At 38.0% G+C, this 27,915-nt stretch overlaps 1 protein-coding gene across 6 annotated transcripts in view; it reads left to right on the top strand.

Annotated features, from left to right (window-relative positions):
- Gpatch2 (G-patch domain containing 2) overlaps positions 1 to 27,915 on the top strand; it is a 162,652-nt gene that overhangs the window by 3,709 nt on the left and 131,028 nt on the right. For 5 of the 6 annotated variants that reach the window (XM_010642512.3, XM_010642511.3, XM_033762035.1 and 2 more), the window contains exons 2-5: positions 2,850 to 3,566; positions 8,545 to 8,606; positions 11,733 to 11,915; positions 12,341 to 12,420. In XM_010642512.3, the coding sequence (XP_010640814.1) occupies positions 2,850 to 3,566; positions 8,545 to 8,606; positions 11,733 to 11,915; positions 12,341 to 12,420 (1,042 nt within the window). Of the gene's footprint in view, positions 1 to 2,849; positions 3,567 to 8,544; positions 8,607 to 11,732; positions 11,916 to 12,340; positions 12,421 to 12,550; positions 13,869 to 27,915 lie in introns of those variants that run through there. The other variant, XM_010642513.3, reaches the window with a different exon arrangement.

Raw genomic sequence — 27,915 nt, forward strand, 5'->3', positions numbered from 1 at the left:
CTAATCTCAATGCCACGTTTTCTTCATTCATTGATCTTCCTAACTCTTTGGCATACGTTTTTAGTAAAACCCTTTGCTGAAAAGATTAGATCCTGGTAGTAAGGAAACCAACAACAGCAAATCATTCACTTGCTGAATGTTTAGTATTGCCTAGGGACGGACAAACAAACAAACTTGATTTGGGGGCAAACAATTCTTAAAACTAGCATCTCAGGTCTCGCATCCATCACACATTTCATCTTGCTCAACATAATCTCATAGCACTGGAAAAGAATCTGCTCACATTCTTTAAATAGAATCCAACTTTGTATAAATAAGGGGACTGTAGGGACTGTAATTTTGTTCAGGGCTATTCTATTCATTTGGATAATCTTGAGTAAACTATTAATGCACTGTTGTTTTAGACATTATAACCAATGCCAATTGTTTCCAAAAGATTTTATTTCCACGTGAGTTTCAAATGAAAAGAAATTGTTTTTAACAATGTGAATGTAAAAATCCCAATTAGCTGCGTGGTAATTCATGGAATTTACTTTAATTTAAATTAAAACTCTGGATGTTCAATATATACAGACTTGTACAGAGAAGTTCTGTATTTGCAGTGTGTCCAATAAAAAGTCTCGTTTAGAAATTGCATATGTTTAGGAAAAAATGATTTAAAGACAGTGGTCTTCTGTTGCTGCAGTACAACTGCCAAAGCAGGAGGCTGCCATTGATCGTGTCATGGACCCTTGTGGTCTTTTTCTGTGTGCCAGTGGTTACCTGTCTACCTAAGAGATGTTGGTGAAGCATCTCTGGCATTTATTGACATTGCTGCTTGCACTATGTGAAACAGAAGGCCATTATTTCCCTGAAGGTAAAGGGAAAAAGACCCCCTGTAGTCAGAAATGTAGCCCCTTTGGAGGTTAATGCTAATTCAGATGTGATACATACATACGTCTTAATCTAATCTGTTTGAAGCCAGAATTATATGTAGAAACTTTATAAAGGAAAAAAGAATCTCTGTTGTCTTCCAGACTTTTATTTAAAAGACATATATTTGAGTCATAAATCCAGTTAGACTTTTAGTTTTTACATTTACGTTGCCAAAGGAGAGAGATCTGGGAAGTGTAAAACCGTGTTAACTGAAAAGCAGCCCTGTGGTATGCACTTGCCCACATGCGCATTCTGCTAACCACTGAAGGGCTGGTTCACTGAGCTCAGTTTACTTTCACCACCTGTGCCACCTTGGGTGGCTTTAGGTTTCCTTCCCCCTTGTTCCACTCAAAATAATATAATACCTAACTGTGAATCACTTGGCTTTTACACAGACATATGTTAAATCTGTCTCAGTGATTAAAGTAGGAGTCCCCAGTACTAAGTAATGAAAATACCGACCAGACACCAGAACTGGGTAGCTACTGGGTGTGAGTGTGGCACTCTTGAACCAGATTGCTGCTACTCGAATCCTGTCCGCACCATCGGTGTGTGTCACGCTGTCTCTCTGTCCGCATTTTGTCTGCCACCTCAGCATTGTCATGTAAGAATGAAATGAGGTAATACTGTATATATAATGCACTTAGAAATGCCCTGGAAAATAGGACTCCTCTGTGCGTACTATAATTGGTAAATCCATTTGAATCTCTCTTTGGTTTTAGGATATTGTTAAATGCAAAGAAAAAGTTTCAGGTTGCTACAGAGCACTTGCTGGCACATGAAACAAAAGATGATAAAGATGATGTTTAACTGTAGAAAGCACATAGCCCGAGGTTCAGCAAACTGTGCCTGCCCACCGGCCATACTCACTCATTTATGTATTCCTTGTGGCTGCTTTTGCTTTATAATGACTATTTGAGTAATGAGAGACCCTACTGGCCTACAAGCCCTAAAATATTGATTGTTGGACCTTTGCGGAAAAGTGTGTGTACTTGTGTTATAGATGAGAAACTATAGGCCTCTGGAGGAGTGTTGAGAATATTTTGATCTATGAGTGACTCTAGAACTTGACTTGAAAAGTCATCACCCATGGACTTCGTAAGAAAGGTGCATATCCTGTTTGTCATGTTTGCAAAGCCACGTCAGATACCTGTGCTCTGTATCGCACTGCTAATCTAAAATCTTCGTGCACTGGGTTGGAAAGAACCATAGACTTTAGTAAAGGACCCCCAAGAGCAAGTATACTCAGCCTTGCAGACACAGTGGGCCTGTGTCCTGACGATGCCCCTTTCAGGCCAGGGAAGCTGCAGTTTTGATGCGAGCATAGTTTATGCATCGCTGATTCAAGAGAAAAGTAGGGCCAAAATGTATTCCTAGTGTGGTTGCACTTTCTTTACTTGAACATATCTATCTGCTTCTTATGTCGCAAGTTTGGGTTTAGAACACATGGTAAGTGGATTTCATGCTGCTTTCTTTACTTAGAAATTAGTGGGTAGGGAGTGGACTGACAGTGTTTTCCTGTGCACTCTAGGAAAATTGGTTCCAAATAGAGAACAGAAGTAGATTAGGGAACAGAGCTTTTCCATAATTACACAGTAAACATGAAACCACAGGAATCTTTTGAGCTGCCTTGTGGTTACTCCATCTTGTGGCAATTTTTGTGTTTAATACAATAGCATACAAGCAGAGGCTTCAAAAGTATTTAGAATATTTGAATCAATAGAGACACAATGGATCATGAAGCACAAAAGGTCTCACTCAGATGATCTCAGGAGCAAAAGGTGATTTATATTTTCTAACACATTGAATGGCAAAACTCAAGCATTTTGCAACATCCATTCATTTTTAGTTTAGAGTAAATTGTCTTCTGTAAAATACTAGATATCTGCAGCTAAGAGTGAGTTTGATTTACTTGTTTTCTCTGAAACATGTAGGCATTTCAGTAGAACCATGGAGGAGCTGGTTCATGATCTGGTCTCAGCCCTGGAGGAGAGCTCAGAGCAAGCCCGAGGTGGGTTTGCTGAGACGGGAGACCACTCTCGAAGTCTGTCCTGCCCTCTGAAACGCCAAGCCAGGAAAAGAAGAGGGCGGAAGCGGAGATCGTACAATGTCCACCACCCGTGGGAGGCTGGGTACTGCCTAAGCGAAGGCTCTGATTCTAGTCTGGAAGAACCCAGCAAGGACTATCGAGAGAATCACAATAACAATAAAAAAGATCACAGTGACTCTGATGACCACATGTTAGTGGCCAAGCGTAGGCCATCCTCAAACCTAAGCAGTAACGTCCGAGGGAAGAGAGCGCTGTGGCAGGAGCCTGACTTTGCTGTTGACAACCTGGGGACCAGGACTCTTCGCAGGAGGAGGAAAGTAAAGCGCATGGCAGTGGACATCCCGCAGGACATCTCTAGCAAACGGGCCATGACCCAGCCTCCCGAGGGCTGTAGAGATCAGGACATGGACCACGACAGAGCCTACCAGTATCAAGAGTTCACCAAGAGCAAAGGGAGGAAGAGGAAGTTGAGAACAATCAGGCAAGGACCAAAGACACAAGATGAAGGCGTAGTGTTAGAAAGTGAGGAAATGAACCAGACCAATAAAGACAAGATGGGTTACGAAGAGCAAAAGGTTTTGGATGAGCTCATGAGCGAAAGGTGAGTGGAAGGTATTTCATGCTTTCTATGTACAGAAGTGTTTGTCCACAGCATTTGAAGTTGAATGTGTTTTATATTATTTTTATTAATTCAATTTAAATAAATAATGATAAATTATAATAATGATAGTGCTATTGCAGTTTAGCCATGGTTATATTTCCTTAAAATTTATGATGTTTTTGCACAAAGCAAAATTGCTTATTTGATTTACAGAAAGTCTTTTGATTGTGTTATAATGACTTAATTTTCAGCTACAAAAAGAAAAGCAAATAGATTTTCAGTGGGAAAGAATGTTCTTTTGAACAGCGGCACATTTGTAACTCTTTGCCTTGGATGTGTAATTATTTATTTGTTTAATTAGAGAGCTTTAGCCTTTGGTGCTTTGTAGAATACACAATTTGTTAGTCTATTCTGATACCTGAGGATCAAAAATTTATACGTCTTTAACATATATGTAGCTTGATATTCTTAAAATACCTGTAGTTTAGTAGGAATTCTGTTCACTTATGAATTGTAAGGCCCAATTTATGGTCTAGAAACACCCGATTTTGTTAGAAAATTGGAAGAAGAAATGATCCATTGGCAAATAGTCTAATCCATTCTAGGAAGCAGGTGGACCACTGTGATACTCGTTAAGTACTATTTTGACAGCCCTGAAAGGTAAGTGATCATTTTATTTTCACATAGATTGGGTGGTACTTGCAGGAAATGAGAAGATACTTACCCCTCATTCTTTTAGATGTGTGTCCTTAAAACCAAACATACAGCCATGAGCCAGGAAAAAAAAAATCCTTATAAGTGGAACGAGAAGTAGTATTCCATTTTTGATTGTAGGATTGGGGTTATTTTAATTGTGTGGGTTGTAGGATATTTTCACTTTGTTTTGTTTTGCTTATAAATATTATCACAGGTATGATTAGGACCAGGTAGAGTTTATAGAATGACTCTTTTATTAGACACAATTTCCTAGTCATGTAACTTTTCTAAAGAAGTAAGATATACTTAAGATAAAAACATATTTCTGGAAGGAATTGAAAAATGGTACCTGCTTTTCTTTCAAGAAAGTTGCTACTTTTACTCGGGAATGATGATCAGTTGTATGTTAGTAATGGGCCATTGTGGCTGAGGACTACTCAGGCTGACTTAAAAATAATTATTTTTTTCAGTTCCTGGGGGAGAGTGTGTTGGGGCCCAGGCAATAGTTTCAATTCTGGATTATTCTCAGTTAGATTATTTGCTTTCTGAACTGAATGTTCAAGTCCCTCCTTTTATTATTATTATTATTATTATTATTATTATTATTATTATATTTCTTCCTTTTATTGATCTGCACCTTACAGCTTCTCCCTTGGAACAAAAATAATAATAAATCCCCTTCATTTATTTCTCTTCACTGTAAAAACAAAAAACATTTTTTAAAATACCTGCCAAGTATGATCAGGCTACTCCCCCAATCCATGCCCTGATTTTTAAAGAGGATATTTTTAGGCTTGAATAAAGTAAAAAATACATATTTCCTCTGATTTAAACTTTTGTATTTATTTACTCATCTTTTGCCACTTTGGGCAGCTTCCCTCTGAGGGAAGATTGCTAAATACATTCAGTCTTTTCTTAAGGAGTGTAATTGTTGCCCAAAGTTTTGCTATTATAAAACATTCCTTGTCTTCTTGAAGCTGATTTGTACATGAGAACCATCTTGCTTTGTGGTGTGTGTGTTTGTGTGTGTGTGAGAGAGAGAGAGAGAGAGAGAGAGAGAGAGAGAGAGAGAGAGACAGAGGGACTTAACATGCAGTTCCCCGTGTGCACTCACTTGCTGAAGCTCTGATGGCCCCCAGCCCTCCTAGGCAGCTGTGGTACAGACCAGAATTGCAGGGCTGAAGGCAATGGCGGGTGGTGCTCCACGTGGAGCTGTGCCCCAAGCAGCAGCTGCGATACGTGCAGAGGGTAGTGGTGGAGAGGGACAGGGCCATGGTGCATCCAGGCTGAGGGAACTGGCTGTGCAAGGCCTAGTGCGGGCTGTGGACCTTGCGGCCTGGCAGTCAGAGTTTCCCGGAGGCCTGGGTGCTGGTTTCATCACTCAGGCAGGGAGAAGCCAGTGAAGGAACTTTAGCAGTGTAAGAACTGGATTGGATTTCCATCTCATCCACTGAGTGGCAGGGAGCTTCCACTATGCTGGTGGGGAGAAGCGCTGAGAGCGGTTCTTAGTGGCCGGCCTGAGACCGGGATGGCGCTGTCCCCAGGGTTGCACAGCTCTAGGTCATAGAAAAACCAGAAGATTGGGATTCGTGTACCTGCATTCAAGCAGCTAACATTTATGGAATATATTCTGTGTACTGTACTATGAAAACTATACAAGAAAGGAGAGGAGATAAACCATATGATCATCAGCTGCTAAAGATGAGAAGCCTTCCTTTTGTTTAAGTTTTTGTTCTGATTTATCTATTGAACATGGCACTAAGTACAAGTTGTATATTGCGCGGTCAGTGAGGTGTCAGGGAGGTGGAATGTGAGTAAGGAGACGTGGGCCTACCCGTGAAAATAACGCAAAGATAGACAGGATCCTTAAGGCGTTAAAGCTGGGCTGAGAGGAAACTGATTTCTGTTCACAGTGGACCCTTGACTTACGAACTGGTGGTCTGGTTGTAACTCAAGTTGGTTGTAAGTCAGTACAGCTGAGATCTGGATGCTTACCAGGGCACACACTATAGATAACAAGAGGCAGATGAATCTTCCGTTAACTAACTAACCCAAGTTGTTCGTATGTCAAGCCGGTCAGAACTTGAGTGTCCACTGTATCTTTGGGACAGTGGGCATGTCGGGGAAAGAAGAGATAACGTACCACTTGGAGACAGAATAAACAAATAAGTAGAGATGAAGTTGGGAAGAATTTAAATGGAAACACACCCATCAGAAGCCTTCAAATCAGAATTTAATCTAACAAATGTAATAATTTTAGAATTTTATATAGAAGATTGCCTTTTACAGTGTGTGCTTATGCATGTGTATAATTCACGAACTTTCCTCTTTTGATGTAGTTTTAAATTTACAGAGAAATTGCAGAGAGTTGGGGAGTTCTGTGTACCACATGTCCTTACATTCCAGTTTCCTATTGTTGAGTTGCCATCACTGTGACAACCTTTGACACAGATAATGAACTACTATGGATATACTTCTTAAGTAAAGTTCGTAGTTTATGAGACTTTCCTTTGCTTTTATTTAAAGTCTTTTTATCTATTGCAGGGTATCACATTGTTTTAGTCAACCACTTACAGTTTGAAAAGGTAAACCTGGCTACATGTAGCATAGATTACACGGGGTAAATCAGAAAATCATGGTACCAAAAAAGAAAAAATAGCACCTTTATTCACAGTTTGCAAAACTGAAAAGCTGTGAAAAACTAACTTGTGGCCAGACTTAACCTGAGCTATGTTTAATGTGCGTAAGCATTTGTTTAATTAAAAAATACAATGGATTTGATTACAAAGTGCTACCCTAGGTTACTCTAGGCATTTTCAAGTATGCTTTTCTAAAAATTTGAGAAATTTTGAATTTTAAATACATTTTTCCCTAAGGGTTTAAGAGAAAGTATAGAGACCTGCATTTGAGTTGTGTTGATCACAACAATAGGAAAAAGAAAAACAGGGAAAACGTTGGTGGTACCTTAAATAACTAAATAGTAGACAGCTGAAGTTTCTGAAACTTCTGTTTAATAATCTAATGTTGCTATGCATACAATAGCATATGCATTTGTAAATAAGATGATATGGATTTAATACCCTTAAAAATATTACTTTATTACCATTGTTTAGTATAGGGAATTTCCACTTAATTCGAAGTTTAAGAAAAAGATTCTAATTCAGAGCTCCTTGGAATGTGCTTCTTGGTAAATTCTTAGATTTTTTCACTAATAGTAATACTGATTTTTAAAAAATAAAAAAACTTAAAATTGATGTTTTATAATCAGAAAATGTCATTTCAATATTATCAGTAATCATTTCAATTTAAATATTTTAAAACAGGATAAGATGCCTCATTTTTAATGTCAGGTTGTATTATTCTGTTAATGGAAATAAAAATCTTAATATATAAAAAAAAAATCACCTGGGCCAATTTCCTGCTTGGTTAAAATTAAGAATTGCAGTAAGAAGTAATATGAGTATATGAGAATCTTTGAAGAATATCGCTCCATCTCTTTTGGAGGTCAAGCCTCTGGTGATGTGTGTGTATTTTCTTGGTATTTGACGCTAACTAGACTGTCACATAAACTTCTGTTTGAGCTCACAGAGACAGTGTTTGCGCGTTGGTTGAAAGTCTGCTATTTATTTTAATTTGCATGTTAAAACATGAATCTGCACCATGGCCTCAAACTTCCATGGGAGGAGTATTGAGAATCTACGTGATTTTTGCACATCTTCTGAATACCTCAGTAAAACCCATTTTGTTGCTCAGAGTGACCTTAGCTGTGATTTAGTGGATTGTCTGCATTGTAAACTCTTCCTTCCTTGTGCAGTGTATCTTTTCCAGACTATCTGCAAATGTGGTGATGAAAAGTCATCTCATCCTAGGTCCTTGTATTTCATGGGGTGAAAAAAGTCCGAACCTGCTTTTGATGGCGACTCTCTGTTGAGCAGTGGTGTTTCAGGCTCACGCTGAATCGCACAGTACAAAAAAGGAGCAGTGAGCATTTGATGAGAGCGGGTAATAAAATGCATCAATTCTGTCAGCACCTCGTTGCAGTCGCATCTGGCTTGCTGTCAGGGTCCCATTAGATTCCTAGGATTTTATGTGCCAAAAATAATATGCTCTGTAGTTAATGGAATCAGGATATTTGCAGTTTGATTTAAAAAAAAAATCATCTTATTTTCTTTCAGATCTTTGTCAGGCTCAAGGCTGCCATGTCTCTTTAAAATTTTACAACTGAGAGATCAATTGTTCTTTTGATCTATTTCCTTTTCTTTTTCTTTTTTTCTTATTACAGTGACTCCAGCAGTCTCAGCAGCACTGATGCTGGTCTGTTTACCAATGATGAAGGAAGACAAGGTACTGAAATACTGTTTTCTTTCCTCTTTGGAAAAGTCTTCATTTTAAGATTCTCTTTATTACCAGTTATTTCCTAAGTTGATCTATACACGGTGTACATGACATACTGCTTAGCAGATTGGGGTCAGTACTGTGGCTGGCTTTTCTACATGCTGTGGAAGGTGTCCTTTCTTCCGACCTAGCATGATTGATTAGTTCCAGAATCGGGTGTGTGGTGCTGACGATACTAGGGAAGGATCATCTCCCCTGAGAAAGTTTCACATACCTGAGCCTTTTCTGTTTTGTCTCTTAGTAAGTCCACAAGTCACCGGTTCCCATTTTCTCTGACTTGAAGTGTGTTTAAAACTTTAAGCATTCATAAAGGTGGATTTGCAAGTCACTTGTCATTTTTTATTCAGCTGTGACATTTATTTACACTATTCAGTTTGTACATGACTAAATGACTTTTAGGAATTCAGTATTATAAACTGCTCAAGAGAAATCTTACATCTCAGATGTTTTCTCTCTTTGAAACTTTCTGAAGATTTTCACACTTTAATGCAGCTGTATTTTGAAGTAATGAAAAGTATGCAAACCCCAACAAGATGACAGAATTCATCCTTAATTGGATTAATTTCATTTAGTGACATGTGCTCATGACTGTTTCCCCCTTTGTACTCCAGACAAATCATGAACTTAAGCTAATACATACAAACGCTTATCACAAAGGTTATTTTCCTTTCTTAAGAATATATTAAGGAAAACATTAAATTCTAAGAGAAAAACTTACTGTTTTAAACTTCATTTAAAGATGTTATGAAAAGAAGGACAAATAGCTACCCACACTTTTTCCTCAGTCTCTCTATCTATCCTGAATAAGTAATGTGGAGAAAATGATTATTTCTTTTTTGCTTACTTATAAAACTTTGTCCTAGATTTGTAGATACATAGCTTAAAGACCACAACTCCCCCGCCCCCAATTCTGGGTTTTGAACCCTGGGACATGCTACCCCTGAGATACGTGTCAGGGCCTTTTTATTTTTTACTTTGAGATAGGATCTCAGTTAGTCAGGCTAGCCTTAATTTTTTATCTTTCTACTTCAGCCTGCCTAGTAGCAAGCACCGCAGTGCCCAGATGCCCACCAACCGCAGACTTTTCAAAGTTGTGACTTTTCTGAACTATGTTAGAATCTTGGTGGTACAAGTAGGCTTACTTGGGAATATACCTACCTAAATTCTCATTAAAATGTAGGTCTCTAGCTAAGGTTGCATTGTAAGTATTGATATTAATAATGAAATGAACTGATGAATATTTTTTTAAAGTGACTTTTTGACAAGCTCATCCATCCATCTTTGGAAAGCGTTGCTTGAATTAGACTGAAACACTGCCATTTCTTATGCACTTACTATATTCCATGCTGCTATGGGCTTTTTTTTTATTAACTTGATTTGTTATTTTGTTCCCTAAAAGCCCTTGAGTTCCCCAGTTATTTTGAATGAGTAAATCTATGTTAATACAGTTGAAGTAATTGTCTCAAAGTTACAGGAGAGTAGCATTCACTTGGTTTGTCTGACCCTGCTTGAGTTCCTAATCAGTAGCTGTTTGATTCCCTCTTTGACAGTAAAGTTATACAGCAGATTGAAAAAAAATAGAAGAAAGAAAACCTCCACTTTTCTAGAGTAGTGTTTTCTTAATGGGAATTATGCTATAGGGTAGTTGGTTTCAAGTGACTCCCTGTTTTTTTATTATGTTCAAGAATTATGCTAGGCCGGGCGTGGTGGCACACGCCTGTAATCCCAGCACTCAGAAGGCTGAGACAGGAAGATCGCTGTGAGTTGGAGACCAGCCTGAGCTACACAGTGAGTTCCAGGTCAGTCTCAACTACATAGTGAGACCCTGTCTCAAAAACACCAAAAAATAAAAAAAGAATTATGCTATTTTAGAAATTTATTATTATTAACCCTTCAGTTGAAAGAAGCTGTAACCCTAGTTTTACGATTGCTTTTGGTTTTTTCATTCCTTCTTTATTCTAAATACAGCTATTTTCAATAAAATCATTTTCACTTGATACATGAGGTATTTCATTTTGCCTTTAAGGATTGCGTAGTAGTAAAAGGTTTTCAGAATCAGAAATCTTCTCTAAGGGGAAAGTGTATGGCACTATTTTGGCAGTGGCTTCTAAGAAGAGTGAAAGACCGCAGTGACTCACACTGATCCTATTCAAACGCAGTTTGTCTCATTTTAAAAAGGCAACTGCATTCTATATTTTTATCTCTAAATAGGTTTTAATAATTCTTTCTTTAACTAAATGTTGGTTTTCACCAAGAGCCCATGTCAAATTGAATTTTAAGTTGATTATTTATTGGTTACACTTGTAAATATTCTCAAACGTCAACCTCACTGAATAATGGTCTTTTTTAAAAATGCCTTGCTTATAATAGTTCAACATAGTTTCTTCATAAGCTCCATTATTGTCACTTTTCATTTAAAATCAACTTTTTCAAAACTATTTCTTAATGAACTTTATTGGATTATTTCATTTAGTCGCATCTGTTCATGCTTGTATCCCCTTTCCCACTCCCTACAAATCATGAAATTAAGCTAATTATATACCGTTATCAGCTACAAAGAATGGATTCCACAGTTTCCTATTTTGTAATTCCTGGTAGACTATTAAGCATTAATTTTTCTTAATGTGGAAAGGGAAGTAATGTAAGTGGATTTCCCTGAAACTTTTACTGAGTTAATTATTGTTTTCTTAATTTTTAAAATGGTTAGAAAGCGTAGCATTCTGTGATTTTGTTGGTGGCAGTGCCTGTCATAGTATTAGAGAACATTTCTCCAGTGAAGCTGTAGTGTCCCGTAAAAAGTTGTGTTTCTGTTTTATAGATGTGGTTGCAAAGAAAATATAGGATCCCCAGTTAAATGTGAATTGTAGCTAAGTGACAGAGTTTTAGTACGACCACGTCCCATGCAGTATTTGGTCCTACGCTAAAAATTCAAGACAAGTGTTGTGTATTTACAGTAGCAGTGAACCTTTTACCAGCCATACAGATTGCGCTCGTGTCTTGTGCTTTTTTGACTCACAACCCGAATCACTTGTGTGCGTGATCGCACTGACTCGGGGACTTTTCCTCTTTTCCCAGGCGATGATGAGCAGAGTGACTGGTTCTATGAGAAGGAGTCGGGCGGAGCCTGTGGCATCGCTGGTGTAGTGCCCTGGTGGGAGAAGGAAGACCTCAAAGAGCTGGACGAAAATCTCCCAGATCCCGTCTTTCAAAGTATCTTAACTGGTTCTTTGCCCCTTATGTCGCATCCGGGGAGAAGAGGTCAGTAGTGCTTCCTAAGCTGTGTGTCCATGAGCTGGTGGTCAGCCTTGGTATAGTCACTGAGAAAGACAGGCCGAGATGGAGTCGGAGAGTGTGAGCACTAGTGGTATGAGGAACCATGCCAGACCCTAACCTGGCTCTTACAGAAACCAACTGGCTTCCTCTGCGGGGCTCACGCGGATTGGAGAGAGACCTGGGCTACTGCTCCTCCTTGAGGTCTAAACACTAGTGAGCACAGTGCTGACTGCATTAGCACTCTGGCAAGTAGGGCTGCCATTTTGTTAAGTGTGAGCTTTGCATTTTCCCCAGCAGTATTCATAGCATTCCTCTTCACCGTGAATGAACTCTTAATTCTCTATTGATAGGATCTTCTTCTGTGCCCAGTGATTGCAGCACCTCCTAAATTGAGTGCTTTAATATTGCAGGTTTCCAAGCTAGACTCAGTCGCCTTCAAGGAATGTCTTCAAAGAATATTAAAAAATCTGGAGGGACCCCAACTTCAATGGTAGGCATGCTTTTCTTTTATATTGAATTCTCATGTTTGGAAATGTTTCCATTCTATGGAATAAAAAGCCACACCCTCATTCTTTATTGATATTCTAATGTTATACTTAAAAAAATCCATTTTTTTGTAGGCTACAAACTGGACCAGTGAGATTCCCCTATAAACCAAATCTTCTAATGCTAATAAATTAGTTACGTTTTGAACATCTGGGGAATGAGATTCGAGGGAACCTGGCTCCTGTCCTCTTCCCTGGAGGGATGTCATTGAAGTGAGAGCCTCTTTGGTGCAGAGATGGGGCTGTTTTGGCTGGAGGACTGGTACTCTTCCTTGTAGTCAGAAGTGAGCCTGACTGGGGAGGCCATGTAGAGATCTAGGTTGGCCCAGGGTGGATAGAAACTACTGTAAACTTTATATCTTTTTCTTTTATGATTTTTGTTTTACAATGAATCCACTTATGTATTATTTGCTTTGCCAAAATGCTAACAAAAGCTAGACAATGAAAAACTTCCAGATTTAGCCTAAGTATTCCTTAATGTTTATATTGTGACTGGTTAAGAATTAATTTTTATATATCTGACTGTTGTAAATAAAAACCATGATGTATTGACATATATCATCGTTTTTAGAGAAATTGTCCATAACCAGCATTATTTATAATATCTGCATTTTACTCAGGGTATTTTAACAAGGGCTAGGATAGGTAATAGGTAAGGTTATTAATCTTTGCTGGAGTTTGTATTTTGTTCAGTTTCCTTTCTACTTGGATAAACTGCTCTGTACTGCAATCCCATTGTATTTTATAGTATAGATTCTATTGTACTGGAGAAGTCATCCTACTCCCAAACTAGTCACAGTAATCCCTAGCCTGCCCTAATCGAATCATTTGCTATTACCTTTTAAAGCATGTTTTGTGAGATATCTGAAATGTATCACAACTTTTATTTTGGCATAGAGTTTAACGAAATCATGTGAAACTTGGCATTTTAACAAACGCCGTGTGACTTTGAATCACATTGTCATTGCTCAGAGCAAGGCTGCTTGCTCCTCTTAGAATGGCAGATCACGTGTCCCGTGAGCTCATTTCTACCAGTGAGGGGCGGGGGCAATGTCACGTTTCTGTTGGTGGTAGTCACCACTGCTAAGCTCAGGCCATCTGAGTCCTTACAGTGGTTATATTAAAACAATGAATATTTTTATTGAGTTCCAAGAATTGATGAAGTCAATGTGATTTAATATGTGTATTTTTATATTGTATGGATTGTTAACTCAGCATTTAATGATGACTTAACCAAGATTGGAATAGAAACTTAAAGTTGACATTGCCTTTAAGTAAAGTTATTGCAATCTGAAAGATTTTATTCAACAAATATATTAAGCAGGAATGTGTCACATCTCCTTTTAGATTGCATATCTAACTGGAGAGATTAAAAATGAAAAAGTGCAACTTTGAGTCTCTTTACTTTTGCATATTTATTAAATGGTAATAAGAAAATGATAATGTGGTGTTTAGAAATTGTAAGTAAGCTTGTTTGTGCTATGTCTTTGTAGTGAAAATTGATGTTTTCTTCTCCATTACCTGAATGCTTTTATTTTGTATAATGACTGTCTTTCATATCTGAATAAGTCACTTTAAAACCTTGGCCTTTGAACTTTGCCTTACTAATCATGAATCTAGATGAATGCTATCTAGTTCTTGGTTCAATTTTACCTATTTTTATTTTTGGTTCATTGCTTGCTTGAGTATAGCTGGGATTTGTAGCCCATTTTCTAGGCTTATTGCAATCTCACTGTGGTATTTTATAGAAGCTATTACAACTGATAGGTGAGCTTCATGGTGTTGATGACACATGGCTTAACCGTACTAACAGCTGCCTTCCCACTTGAAACTGTAAAAAGGTGATTAAGATTCACTTGGTGGAGATATGCTGTATATGTGTGTGTTTATCATGGCCTAATCCATTAGGCCACAAACTGTTTTCCTGCTCTGTGTTCTTGTTTTGTTTTGTTTTCTGTATTCAAAATTTTGCTGAAGACAATGGACTCCTTCAGGTTTTCTTTCTTTGAACCCTGAATTGTCCTTGTTTGAATTTTAAAGTACTGTAAGTTTTTTTCTTCAATAAAATCTCTGACTTGGACAAGAAAGGTAAGAGTTCCAGTTTGTGCTGATATTTTTCTGATTTCCTGTGCGAAATGTTTGTTGCTTCTGCTTACATTATGTGTGACTAATATAAGAATCATAATCTCACAAAACAATGACATTTCAACAATATTCATGATTTCTGCTCAGAAGCCATTTATTTATATTAGAGTTTCACAGTGCAAGGCCAAGTTGCTTTTTAAGGGAGATTAATTTTCTGAGCAAATTCAAACACATGTAGCAGCAACCCATTAAACAGAATGGCAAAAGCAGGTTTCTTTTTCTGAAACGGATGTGAGGCCTGCATACACGTGATAATGTGGTATCCAGGGAGGAAATGACAGCAGGAAAATCTTTTCCTGAGGTAGCACGTTCCAGTTCCCCGGGGAAATGTTTGCAGCAGAGGTGCAATCAGTTCTCCTAATTGGCGATAGCTGTGTTCTGTGCCGTCCTTGCGGACATGGGGTTAGGGGTGCCAAACCCCTGTCCCTGTGAGAGTGACAGGGATAGGGTCTCCCGAGCCTCTGGTCTCCGCATTTTCATCAGTCGATGAGTACATGACCTTGTCTTATGGATGTCTGTGTTTGAAGACATTCTCTGTACATTCTTGGCTTGTTAACATTGGGCTCCTGTCCACTGGCACCATAACTGGGGCATGAGCCCAGCTTCCCTAACAAGTGTGTCTCCACGCAACACCCCACAGCCCTCTTGCACTTGCTGAATTCTGACTGCACTTCCCCGCATCGTACTGGGGGCCATTTGAGACAGTGAAATCACCAACAGACAGCATCCGAGTGCAGGAAACCTGGCACCAGACAGGCCACAGAAAGGACCCCTGTTCGCAGTGTGAGAGCCTGAGAGCAGGAGGCAGACTCGCCTTGGTGACTGCTGCTGGAAACACACAGGTGTCAGACAGGTTTCCTGCTGCTGTGCGTGAGTCTGAATAGTGCAAAAGCCCTGTGAGTATTGATTTTGGAACCTCGAGTAAATTTTAGTCAGTGGGCATTTTTCCAAATAATAGAATCTTCACATAGGATCAAGAATTGACTGTATTTAGTTTTGTAGAGAGTAAAGGATATGGAAGGAAGTTTACAGATTTTCAGGTGGAACCTTCTTAAATCTACCTTCTGGCTTTTTCACCTGGAGTTATATTTGGGACCTCAGTTTCTCCTTTGCTAAACATAGGCAAAACTTTGTAGAACAGATGGGCCCGGTCCTGTCTTTGGTACATAGTGTATATTTATTTAAATTGTAATTGTTGTTATTATTATTAAATATACCAAACCTGGAAGCTGGTGACTTATATTCATGACTTTAGACTTTCACCTTTTCTGTGAAAAGGTGAAATAATATAATACATAATTTTCCTTTACATTTAATATTTAGAGTACTTTATATTGTAGTCTTTTATGTTTCTTTTACATCTCCTTTGTTTTGTTTTGGTTTGTTTTTGTTTTGTTTTTTTTTTTTGGTACCGGGGATTGAATTCAGGTCTTTGTGCTTGCAAGGCAAGAGGCGGAACCACTGAGCTAAATCCCCAGCCTTACATCTCCTTTGTATTTGTCTTGGCCCCTGTCTTTCATATAACCTGTGAAGAATCGGTCTAAATGAATTTTAGCTTGGCACCCAGTGCACTAAATCTCAAAACTTAACTGCAATCTGAAAAACTCCTGTACGTTCTTCATCTCCTCCCCTTCCCAACCGTTTAGCTATTCATTTGTTAAAAGAACTGTACTGTCTAGGAGATTGAGGTCCAGGTGGGTCTGATTTTTAAAAATAATTGTGTCCAAATGTATAAGAGGCAAATGCAGACTGAGTTGTGAGAATTTAATTGTGGTGGGAATTACTATTGCTGTCTTTCTTTGGTGGAAAAGAAACCACTTTCTAGGAAGCCAGTTCACCAATCTCTCATTCCCTCCTTTTAGGAGAATTAAGCAAATGATAATTAATCCAAATTTAGCCCGAACCCCTTTCCAAATTTGTTCATTAAGTACAACTCGTAATAGTAATACAATAAAGATGCCAGAGTCAGTCCTGGATATAAAACGTACAAAGTGATTTTGTGTCACCTCACTGCAGTATAGCATCCCAGTGAGCCAGGATGACATCCTGCCCAGCACTGTCTTTAATCGGTGTTTTCTGACGGTGGGAGATTCTCTTTTTGAACCAATGGTCTCTCAAAGGTATTGTACCTGCCACTGAAAGGGAGCATTCCGATTAATCTGTTGAAAGATTAAGAAATGAATGGCTCATCACAATACAATACTTAAGTATGATTTAAGTATGATAATATGTTACCAAATTTTATTTAAAATTTTTCTAATTGCCTCAGTCCAGTTTTCAGACGGTTGCAATGAGGATACACAGGGTGATGGTGGCATATGTGTTCATTATGCCAAAGAAAATGAATTTAATTGATTCTTTTTTTTTTTTGGTACCGGAGATCAAACTTAGGACCTTGCACTTGTGAGGCAGGTGGCAGAACCACTGAGCTAAATTCCTGGCCCTTGATTGACTTCTTATTGTACATATTTATTAAGCTTGATTATCTGGAAAAATATGTGAGCATTAAACCTTACTTTACATTGTCATACTGCATGAGCAAGCATACTGTTTACATTGATTCTGTGGTTGCCCAGAACAGAATAGTTTATATTTGTTCAAAATTTTGAGTCAGTTTGTTCTGTAAGGGCAAGATTATTGTTAGGTATTTTCTTCTATGAAGTCATAGAAAAATGAAGTCATACAAAAATGGGTCATAGATAATGGGTCCATAGAGAAACAAATAGCATATCAGTAATGGTATTCATACTGTAGAGATTTACTCTTTGTGTTTTACTTTTTGTAAATATGTGGAGTAGGAAGGTTTACTTTGTTTATAACCTTTTACAATAGAAGAACCATTCAAACTGGAGTTGGTTCAGATAAGGGAATGACAAACTTTTGTCTTGCCTCTCACCTTAGAGAAAGTAATTTTATGATAGATAAGAAGTCTAGAATGATTCCTCAGAATGCATGCAGCTTATGTCTTCAACTAATTTGACCGTGTGCTGATTATCTAAATTTTTGAATGGAACTGTGCGTCTGAATACTTTATCATAACCCTTGTACATAGACATTTGTTTGTATCCTGAAAGCATTTTTTGCATACTTTGGAGAATACAAAAAGAATGTATATTTAGAAAGTTGTTATATTTGAAATATATATGATGTATCTTTTACTGTAGATGTTAATTGGTTTTATCTCGTCTTACCATCAGTTTGAGGCCCACATCTTGCATTAGAAACAGATGCGTTTTTTCCTCAGTATTTATTGTGAGATCAAGTTGATTTTTGTATCAAAAATGAATAGAATTAAAATTTCTTTTAAAAAGATATGTCAATAGTGTCTCTTGTTTGATTTAAAATTCTCTAGTTTATGTCATTCACAGCTATATATTCATGTCACCTAAGTTTAATATCTATAATTGATATTTCAAAACGTGAATAATAATTTTCATTCAATTTTATTAAAAAGTATCAATATTAACATTGATATTATATTACACTTTATTAAAAGTGGAACATATGTAAAAATTTAAATGATACAGATATAAAATTTTTGAATGGAATTCTGTATCTGAATATTTTATCATAACCCTTGCACATAAACATTTGTTTGTATCCTGAAAGCATTTATTCAGTCAACCGCATTTGAATGCTTGTTATTTTCTCCACATTTATTCTTACAATCTTTTTAGGAAAAACTATAAACAGGTATTCAGAGTTGATATTATGATGTTACCAAAATTGACCCCATATGCTTTTTCCATATATTTAAAATCTTTGCGCTTGTTTCTCTGATAATTTCATACAAGCCTGGCTTCCTGTGTTGGCGTTTGAGCTTGTGATTTGGAAGTATATGCCACGCACAGTGAATGTTAGCAGTCATGGCGAACACTTGTGATAATGCCTACAACACAGCAGACACTTGCCTGTGTGCAAGTGATTTGTATCATTGATTTCATACTGTTAACATCTCTCGAAGTTAACATTTATAACTTAACTTATACATATAAGTAAATTCTCTTTTTAAAGTAATCTTTACCCATCTTCACTGTCTGCTAATGGATGTGTAGTTACTAGGTATTTTGAGATGCCCACAAGCTTTCCTCTTCCTTGAAGAGCAAGTACAATCAAGGCATTGCCATAACAAAAGTGAAAGGAAATTAATTTTTCCTGCTTCCTGGCAGGAATCACCGGCACACACCCTCCGTTTGTCTCTTCCCTTTGTGTGTCTCCCTGGCAGTACCTCGGTGCTGCTCTTGCACACCTTGCAGCCCTAGAACCCTGCGGTCTGCTCTCCAGCTCCCTATTCCAGCTTGTCCTGCATCGGTGTCCTCCGTGGAACCCCGGTATCCCAGCAGCTTGCTTCTGGTGTGCTGAGCAGCTGTCACTTTGTTACTCTAGTTCAAATGTGATGAAATTCTCTGTATTTCTTATGCTCCTTGTTTTCCCTGTCTGTGTAGCTTGGCACAATTCTGGGGATACTTCTCTACAGGGGAAAATGTTTTATCTGGAACTTGAAGAATGAGTTGGAATTCACCAACTCATTTAGGGTGGGTGCTGCCCAACCGGCAGACAGAGTCAAGGCTGAGATTTGACACAACATGGGGTATTCAGCAAACTGTGCGTCCAGAGTTCCTCAGCTGAGGCATGCTTGTACAGCAGGAGATAGAACACGCCGGTGATGTGGCTGAAGTGAGTAGGGTCAGGTCACTGTGGACTTCCAAGTGCACGGGATCCATACAGACAGCAGCACGCAGTGCATTAATCAGGTGGTGGCTTAAAACTATCACGAACCTTCAGTCGTGTGCCTCTTCGCCTAGAAGCTGAGAACCACCAGCTATAACTGAAAGCTTATGTTTTCCCAAGCCTGACAGTTGGCTCAGCTTTTGGGTGGCGTCCACTCCGTTAGTCATTACTGCTACACTAATACCAGTAATGCTCAATACTGCCCCGTGTCTTCCATTTAGACGGGTGAACAAGCAGACATGGGCTCCTAGAGTTGACGTGACAGTGAATAAAAATAAACTTTGGAAAGTACGGAGAATGTAAGTAAATTAAAGTGGCCATCAGTAAAAATAATGGAATATGAATATGTGGTAATTACAAGATACGCAGGTGATCGAAGAGGATAAGATGTGTAAGCTGGAATGTTAGCTCTAGCCAGTTTATTGCCTTTCTGGGGAAAGAAGCAGCAGGAGGAAGCGTTACTGAGTCCTGTTAGTTCCAGAAGGGGTCGGTGCTAGACACCTTTCCCAGTTCCTGACCAGGGGCAACTCTTCTGGGAAGCCCCACAAATATTTTGCAGCGCAACCAGCCTTTCCTGTTTCATTTTTTAAAATATGTGAAATGCCATACTTCCTGTTTTTATCTTTTTAACTTTAGTTTTTATTTTATTTTACTTCGGTACCGGGGATCGAACTCGGGTCTTTGCGCTTGCAAGGCAGGCGGTGGAACCATTGAGCTAAATCTCCAGCCCCTATTTTTTTAACTTTATATTTGCATACACATTCTTAGGTCATTTTGTGTTACTGATGGAATGGCTTGCTATGAAATTGAATTTTTGAAGATACGATTTATTGATTCCTCAGTGAATCTTTAAAAACAGAATTTCCAAGCATATGAGGTTTCCTAGAAGTACTTTTTAGACTGTTTATCATTTAAAATTTTTCTTTTTTGTATCCTAAAGAAGGCTTGAAATACGTTCCAGGATGCTCTTTTCTTTTTAGAAGAAAAGATGGCTACTGGTAATCACTTGGCTCCCCAGAGAATCCACACGTTTCCCAGTCGCCCTTAAAACAGTGCTGACATTGCCATGAGTCCCTTTTCTTTTCTTTTTTTTTTTTTTTTTAAATCCAAATCAGGGAAACAGAAATGCTGCAAACATTTTACTTTTTTAAAGAAGCTTCAACTCTGGTTTTCTGCCTTTTATGTTGCTGCTATAATTGTTCTGATGGTCTATAAAACTCAGTTTTCTAATTTGCCTCAGATATGTCAGATATCTAATATCAGAAAAGTTCAAAATCAATGATGGGTAGAACACTTCCTAATAATATCTCACAAGCACTTTCGGAACTGAAGTCACCTGCAAATCTGCCAGCTGAAGGTCAGCCTGAACAACTGAGAATCCACAAAGAAATCATGTCGATGGAAAGGGCTCCCTGAACCCCTAGTGAGTGCCACCCTGATACTTGTTGCCTGTCATAAGGAAAGGGGGTTCTGATAAAGCAGACATGTGCACCAACAAGTATTTTTGTTTCAAGCCAACAAAACTCATAAGCTTTCTGTTTGTAAAAACACCGTTGTCAGAACACTGTCCTCAGCACTGTCCTTAGTAGGAAAATAAAGCAGAATTTTGATAATTTTTTAAATACTAACCACCTGTAATTTAGCAGCATACCATATTTCTCTTAGAATTTCAAATTCAAACCAAATCCTTGGGTATAGAATGTTTATACTATTAAATATTCCTGATCGATCTAATGTTTTTACAGTACTTTTCTAGAGATCTTTCAGATTTATATAAATGTAAAGCATTAGTCTAGAGATTTTTCTTCAAAATCTAAACTGTTATGTCTTCATATATCTCATCTTATTTTACTTATTTACTTATATGACTAGACTCTTCTAGTTTTTTGACCTGCAGTCTGTTAAAGTGTTATATTTGTCCAGTGAACAAATAAGTCTATGTTACGTGACTCCAAAACTCGATTTCTTGTTCGTGTTTTTAGCTAGAATTTCATGATTCAGTTATACACAAAGGTGATGAGGCTTGTGATGTCTTTATCCTGCTAGGCTGGGGATGCAGAATTTATAGGACATGTCTTTGTTCTCAAGGACCTTACAGTTTGAGGAGTGACAGTTGGCAAAGGAAGAGAGGAAGAAAAGAGCAGCCTAGGGCCATGGATTTGGCTTAGTGGTGTCACACCTGCCTCAGGTGCAAGGTCCCAAGTTCAATCCCTGGTAATAAAAAAAAAAAAAAAAAAAAAAAGAGCAGCCTAACCTTAAAGTTGGATTTGCACGTTATCTTCATCTTCCTATGTTCTGTCCACGCCGGACCTTTCTATCTGTCCTTTCAGCCCCTTTCTAGGTTCACCCGTCACTGTCACTGTTACTTCTCAGCCTTATGTTTTAGTGGTGCATCAGTCTCTCTGGTCTCCTTTGATTATCCTGCCTCTCGTCCACAGCACATGCAATTCAACTCCAAGTAAACATTCCTAAGGTATGATTGTTTTTCTGCCCTCACTGCTGTGACTTAACTCCACATAGCATCGTGGTCTCGAGAGCCGTCTCTTGACCTCCAGATGACGTGAATTCATTCTTCTTTGTGTAAGTGTGCACCATATTTTTACCCGTTTCTCCATTGATGGGCATTGCCCATAATTATTAGGGAGTTTTTCACCACTGTTTAGGTTGCCAGTGTGACTTTAGATGACAGAATCTTTTCCAGCCAATTGTAGTATTCAAATTCTTCTTTGTTTTCAGTCTCTCCCTCTGTGTACTTCAAAAAGGCAGCATACAAGGTTCCACTGAGAGAGCATTGAGGTGTTGACAGGAGTCTGGTGTACAGATTCAGGGATCTCTTATCTTGCTGTCTTCGAGGTTTTCCTGTTGACCAGCTAGACTGGGACAGCGTTTTATTCCCCGGACAACATTCTTGCTGCACAGCGAGGCCAGAGAGCATTCAGAGTGGAGACTCACATTGAATTTTCCCCGTGCTAGTGGAGGTGTGGTCCTTAGGAATGTTGCCTTTCTCTAACTTTTTCCTGCAGCGAATCTGGAGTTGCTGTGGGACCTGTGATGGCAGCAGTGATGCCTGACTGTATGTGGGGTCCAGCGATGAACTTTGTAAAACTGGCCTTTCTCCCTGTGACCTGTTGAGGAGGTGTGGAGGACCTCCAGCTGCTGACCCCCTGGAGCCTGCTGCTTTACCAGCTTCCTTCCTCCTGCCTGTTCCCCAGCCCACAGTGCCTAGAGAAGGCTGAGCAGCCAGTTTGGCTGGTGCTTTCTTGTCTATTCTCTTGGTCCTTATGGAGTTACATCTTTTTATTGTTTCATCCGTATTTTTCTGGAGCTTTGTGAGGGAGCTGATATAACCGTGTGACCATTGTGTTGTGTTCCCTAGGAAGCCCAAACTTAGTTTTCCCTAGTTTGAAAAATAATAAATATAGATAGGGAAGGTTTGAAATTCAAATAGGACAAAAATTATCCCATGGAAAGTCTTTCCCTGGGCCCAGTCCTCCCATACGAATCTGCAAATACCATGTCTTTCCCTCTGCACCTTTTTTTTTTTTTTTTTTTTTTTGCACATTAACAAAATGTCTAAGATTATAAACCATACTTATATTTTTCAATATTTTGCTTTGCATCATAATATTTAGCTATAGTGTATTAAATAATTTTGTTTTTCAAATCAGTTTTTATGGGTATTGATCTTAGTAAAGATCATTATGATATCAAAAGGCTTAAAACTTGATTGTTATTATAACGTCTAACATTATTATTTAATATTGTTACCATATTGTTTACTGGGTAGCGGTCAAATCTCTTTATGTGTGTTAATTCATGTCATGTAAAGGCTAATGAGATCAATATTATTTTCCTCTTTTTTTTAATAGAGTAGGAAACTGAGAGACAAATGCTTTAAACAACTAATTCAAGGTTACAGCTAGTAACTGGTACTGATAAGATTTAAACTCTGGCCCTGTGGTCCCCTTTACAGATATTGAACTATCAAGCTATGTAGTCCTTCCTACAAGAGTAAAATAGATATTTCCCATTAATTTTATAAACATTGGTTAGGCCCAACAAACCACTCAAGTAATATGTCTTTCATATTTTGGCCAGTGCAGTAAATATATCGGGCAACTCATTTTTCATTTTTTGATATAATCTTATTAAACATGTTCTATTTTTCGGAGTAACAATTTTTCATCCTGTAAATGCATTTTCTACTCATTTTCTCCATTTTTCCTCCTTCCACTTTGACCTCATCTACAATTGCTCTCTTGTTCTTTGATATTTATTGATTTCACTTAAGGGCTTGTTGACATTCAAATATTTCTTTCTCAAGTTTATCTTAAAGCAGGTTTCTCTGTTTTCTGTTAGCTTTGTCTTCTTTTGAATGATTGAAAGAGTTAGTGACAATAGTAAATATTTGAATCACACTTAGCAGTATGTTGGAAGCTATAGTGTGTATGCTTTCTGTTGTATCAGTAGCATTGTAAACCCCATGTTATGGTTTCGCAAATAGAAATTTTAAACAGTTAACTACACGAAGAAGGGTAGACCTGGGCATTTAGAATTTTAGTTCTTTCCAAGTTCAGATTTGCAGGAGTTGTCCTCTGTACTCTCCTCTGGAGTTACAGCAGTGTTTGCTTTTCTGAATCTTAACTTTTCAAAATAGTGAAATTTGAAATTAAATTCCTCATCAATGTGTAAAAGTTACCTTATATCAAAATTTGATTGTGCTCTCATATTGAAGAAAGATTTAGGAATTTTTATTGTTGAATTCTTAATTTACCCTTTAAAATCATGGCAAGTTGTATGAAAATAAGCAACTTGGCTCAAAGCACAGGTCTCATATTGCCCTCTTCATACATGCTGGTATCAAAACTTTTCTTCTCTGCCTGACTCCACGTCCCATGGAGCTGCTCAGGACACTACTGCTGTGTGCCCACCTTTAGGAGGTGACTGTAAGAACCACCAGTTCACCTAGCTCACTCCTTTGTGGACTGTACCCTTGGTTTTGCTGTCTTTCCACAGAAGTGATTGTGATCCTCTGTTTATTACTGGAATGCTTTTGCCTTCCATTGGAATGCTCCCGGAAGTGTCTGGTGTCTGGCAGACAGGAATTTTTCGTTCTTCCGGTTTCTCCCCCTGTGTAACTCCCAGCTCCACCCTGTAGCACTGTGAAGGGCAAGAAGGGCAAGAAGACGTAGGTACCTTTACACACACATACACACACCTTTTCAGATTATCTTGTATCTGATGATTTTATTTAGTCACTATGAGGGCATGAATTTGTCTTCACAGCAACTGTGATGAATTTCGTTAAAAGTGGATTAAGATATGAATATGTATGAAGAAATTAGGTGTTCTAAGCATGAATAAGTGGCATCGCTGTGTCTTGAGTGAATTACAGACTTTATTCATTTCTGGACCATTTGTTTTATATATAGATTAAATGTAGATAATTACTCACATGACAGGTTACTTTATTACTTTGATATATCTTAAAGTACTACGTGCAGTTATAGGGTGATTACTGCAGGAATATGGATTCATTAATAACCAATGCTAACATTTTATATAAAATCAGATTGAAAAGTTAGAGTTTGATTTTTGAAACCAGCTTGACTTCTAGGGGCTGTTTTAGCTTAATACAAGAATACCGTATATTTTTTATTGTGGATTTTAATTATTTTTCAGCTCACAAGATCCATATAAAATGTTTTGTGACTATTCTAAGTCACAGAAGTATTAGTTTCTATAAGGGAAACATTCACTTTCGGCTTGTGCTTGTGTGAAAAAAATTATGAAATAACTTTGTTGAAAGCAACTATTCCTCACACGTGGTCTCTTATTAATTTGTACTTGTAGAGCATTTTTAGGCGTTTCCTACTTGTGCTGCTGCAGACGCCAGCCCCACGTCAAGTGTGTAGCAGTGTTACACGGTTTAGGAGGCTATAACGTGGTTAAACTGCTCCGGAATTACTTGTGCAGTGATTAAGGTTCATTACCTGAGGGAACAAAATTGAAAAATTCCAACCCAGTGTCATGTTTCAACCCCTGTTTTTTGTTTTGTTTTTCACCGAGGATTCTGTGTCTCTGGTTCAAAGTGAAATTTACTTGCTCTTTTAGGTTACTGCAGCAAAAGCAGATTTCTTCTGGCTATGTAATGCATTTTATTTAACTTTATAGTTTTTATGATATCATATATTACAGATTGCCAAAAATATAGAAAAATTTTAGAGAACATTTTTGGATTTGATGGATTACCACTCTTGAAAGGGAAACAAAACACTAAATATTTCTAATCCCGCATTATTTACCGCATGGGTGGTTAAATGCTACTTTAAGCCTCATAAAATTAAAAGGGAGAAATCTGCCAACTGTAGCAGGAATTGGATTTAGGAAGAGTGGTACAGAGCCAAAATATTGCTACAGAATTAAATGTCAAAAATCTTCTTTAATAGTAGATATATAGTTCACAGTGCTTGGTTATGATTAATACATTTAATCTAAATCACTGCAAGCTGCCCTCTCCTTTTCCATAAAATACAATAGGACACAAATCAGTTTTACTGTAGATGGATAACAATTGGAAAATAATGCATCTTCCCGCCCAATAAATTGTCAGTTATACCTTTTAACCAAAATCAATTCATCTTTCCAAAATTTATTGCAATTTCTAATAATAAATCTCCTCAAATGTTTATTCATTTGGTTTTTGATACATTTGTGCCACTTTTGCTATGGTCTAATGTTTTCTCTTTTGATTCATTGTAAATTAGAAAATCTATTTTGAGTCAATTTTCTAGTTAAGAAGTTAAAATATATAACCTAGCACCTTCTACACTCTCCTTTGTACATATTAATACCCTTGAACTTGAACTTAAATGCAATCCAGTGAATTCTCTCAGGAGATTAAAAGACTTTTCAGTGGAACTTCTTGACTCAGGGCCGGATTTCAGAAAGGAAGCACGCAGGAGGTTGTTGGACCATGGTTGTCAGGGACTCACTTTGAATCAGGTGTGAGGGGCAGATCGTGGGGCGCTGCCATCATTTCGTGTAAGTGTCCCGCATGGAGAGGAAATGCCTGCCTGAAGTAGGGTCTCACGTCGGTCCTGACCAGAGCCTCCTTCTCTGTTGATAGCAAGAACCCCAAAATGACATTAGAAAGAAGCAGAAAAAGTCAGCTGTGTCCTGTGTCTGACACAGATGCCTTCTCTGTATGGAGCTTAGTCTCCGGGTGTGCAGTTCTAGTTCCGATGTGCATTTTCAGATTGCTGTACTTAAAAGTACCCTCAGTGCATCCTATCAGTTTGCTTTTGCGCACCCAATACATGCTCGATTGTAGTCGTCATTGTCTAAGCTTCTGCATAGCTGCGTTAATATGCCTCGTCTTTATACTCCTGAGACTTAAATATAATTTTTTTTGGTATTGTGCAGAATATGACTTACTGAGTGTGATCGTTTTAACTTTATAGTTCTCTTATTTCATAATGAAGTCAAATTGGTGCTTGCTGTCCCCCTTTCCCACCTTTACCTCCATGTTGCTTTTATATAAAATTTGAAAATGAAACGAACCATCAGTTCACTTCCTCACTAATTTAATGCAAATGTGTTTGCAATCAGCTGTTCTCGGCTAGGTGTTAACACTCTACTTTTTAATTTATACCAACTAAGTCTCTGACCTAGAATCTCAGAATGGTCTTGAGTAGGAATGAAAGTGGCAGTAACCAGTTTGACTTAAACTGGTCACACTGGCAAATTTACGTAGTTGCAATATGCGATATGCTGAATGCTGTGAGATGCTGTATGATTAATTTACCAGTTAAAGAATCAAATGGGTATCACCAGAACAGCCAGAAAAGAATTCATTGTGTGGACCAGTGACACAGTAAAGAACACATGTTTTCTTAGGAAAAGATGATATTAGTTACTACAGGTCTCACATATTTATCTAAAATCATCCTCATTTTAAAAGCTGTGAACTTACTAAATTTTTTTCATATGTGGATTTTTAAAAACAGCATTCCTTTGGGCTAGCTAGACTAATTTCTATGTTAACTAATTACATGTTATTTAGCTGTCTGTAAAACTCAGAAAATACTGTCTGACATGTATGTACTCTGCCTGATTCATTTTTCCTGTAACAAAACATCTAAATAGATCAAACCATGCTTCCTTAAGTTAAAAAAGATGTACTCAAATGCTTCTGGCTTTCTTTTAAAATATTAAAAAAGAGCATTTTGTGATATTTCTCTGGCTCTCTGAAAATCATTGGATAATAGAGTTAACTGTATTACAAAGTGTTCAGAGCATTTCTCTGGGCGATTGATGAGGGAGATGTGAGTGATTACTTTGATACTTTGACGTTACAGTTGTTACCTTTGCATGATGGTCTTCAGTTTTGTGAGGGACAAGTTTGTCAGACCCACCTTCCGGGAGGAGTTTGGGTTTGGAGAGGAGTAAGTGATGAAACCAATAAGGAGGAACGGCCAGTTCAGCGGGCTGATTCCGTGGTGCAACGGTCTGGTTTTCTACTCTGCCTCTGTGATTTTTTTTTTTTTTTTTGTTCCGGGAAT

This window comes from Fukomys damarensis, unplaced genomic scaffold (genome assembly GCF_012274545.1).
Source record: "Fukomys damarensis isolate Sample0158 unplaced genomic scaffold, DMR_v1.0_HiC HiC_scaffold_11, whole genome shotgun sequence".
In the NCBI taxonomy this organism is placed as follows: domain Eukaryota; kingdom Metazoa; phylum Chordata; class Mammalia; order Rodentia; family Bathyergidae; genus Fukomys; species Fukomys damarensis.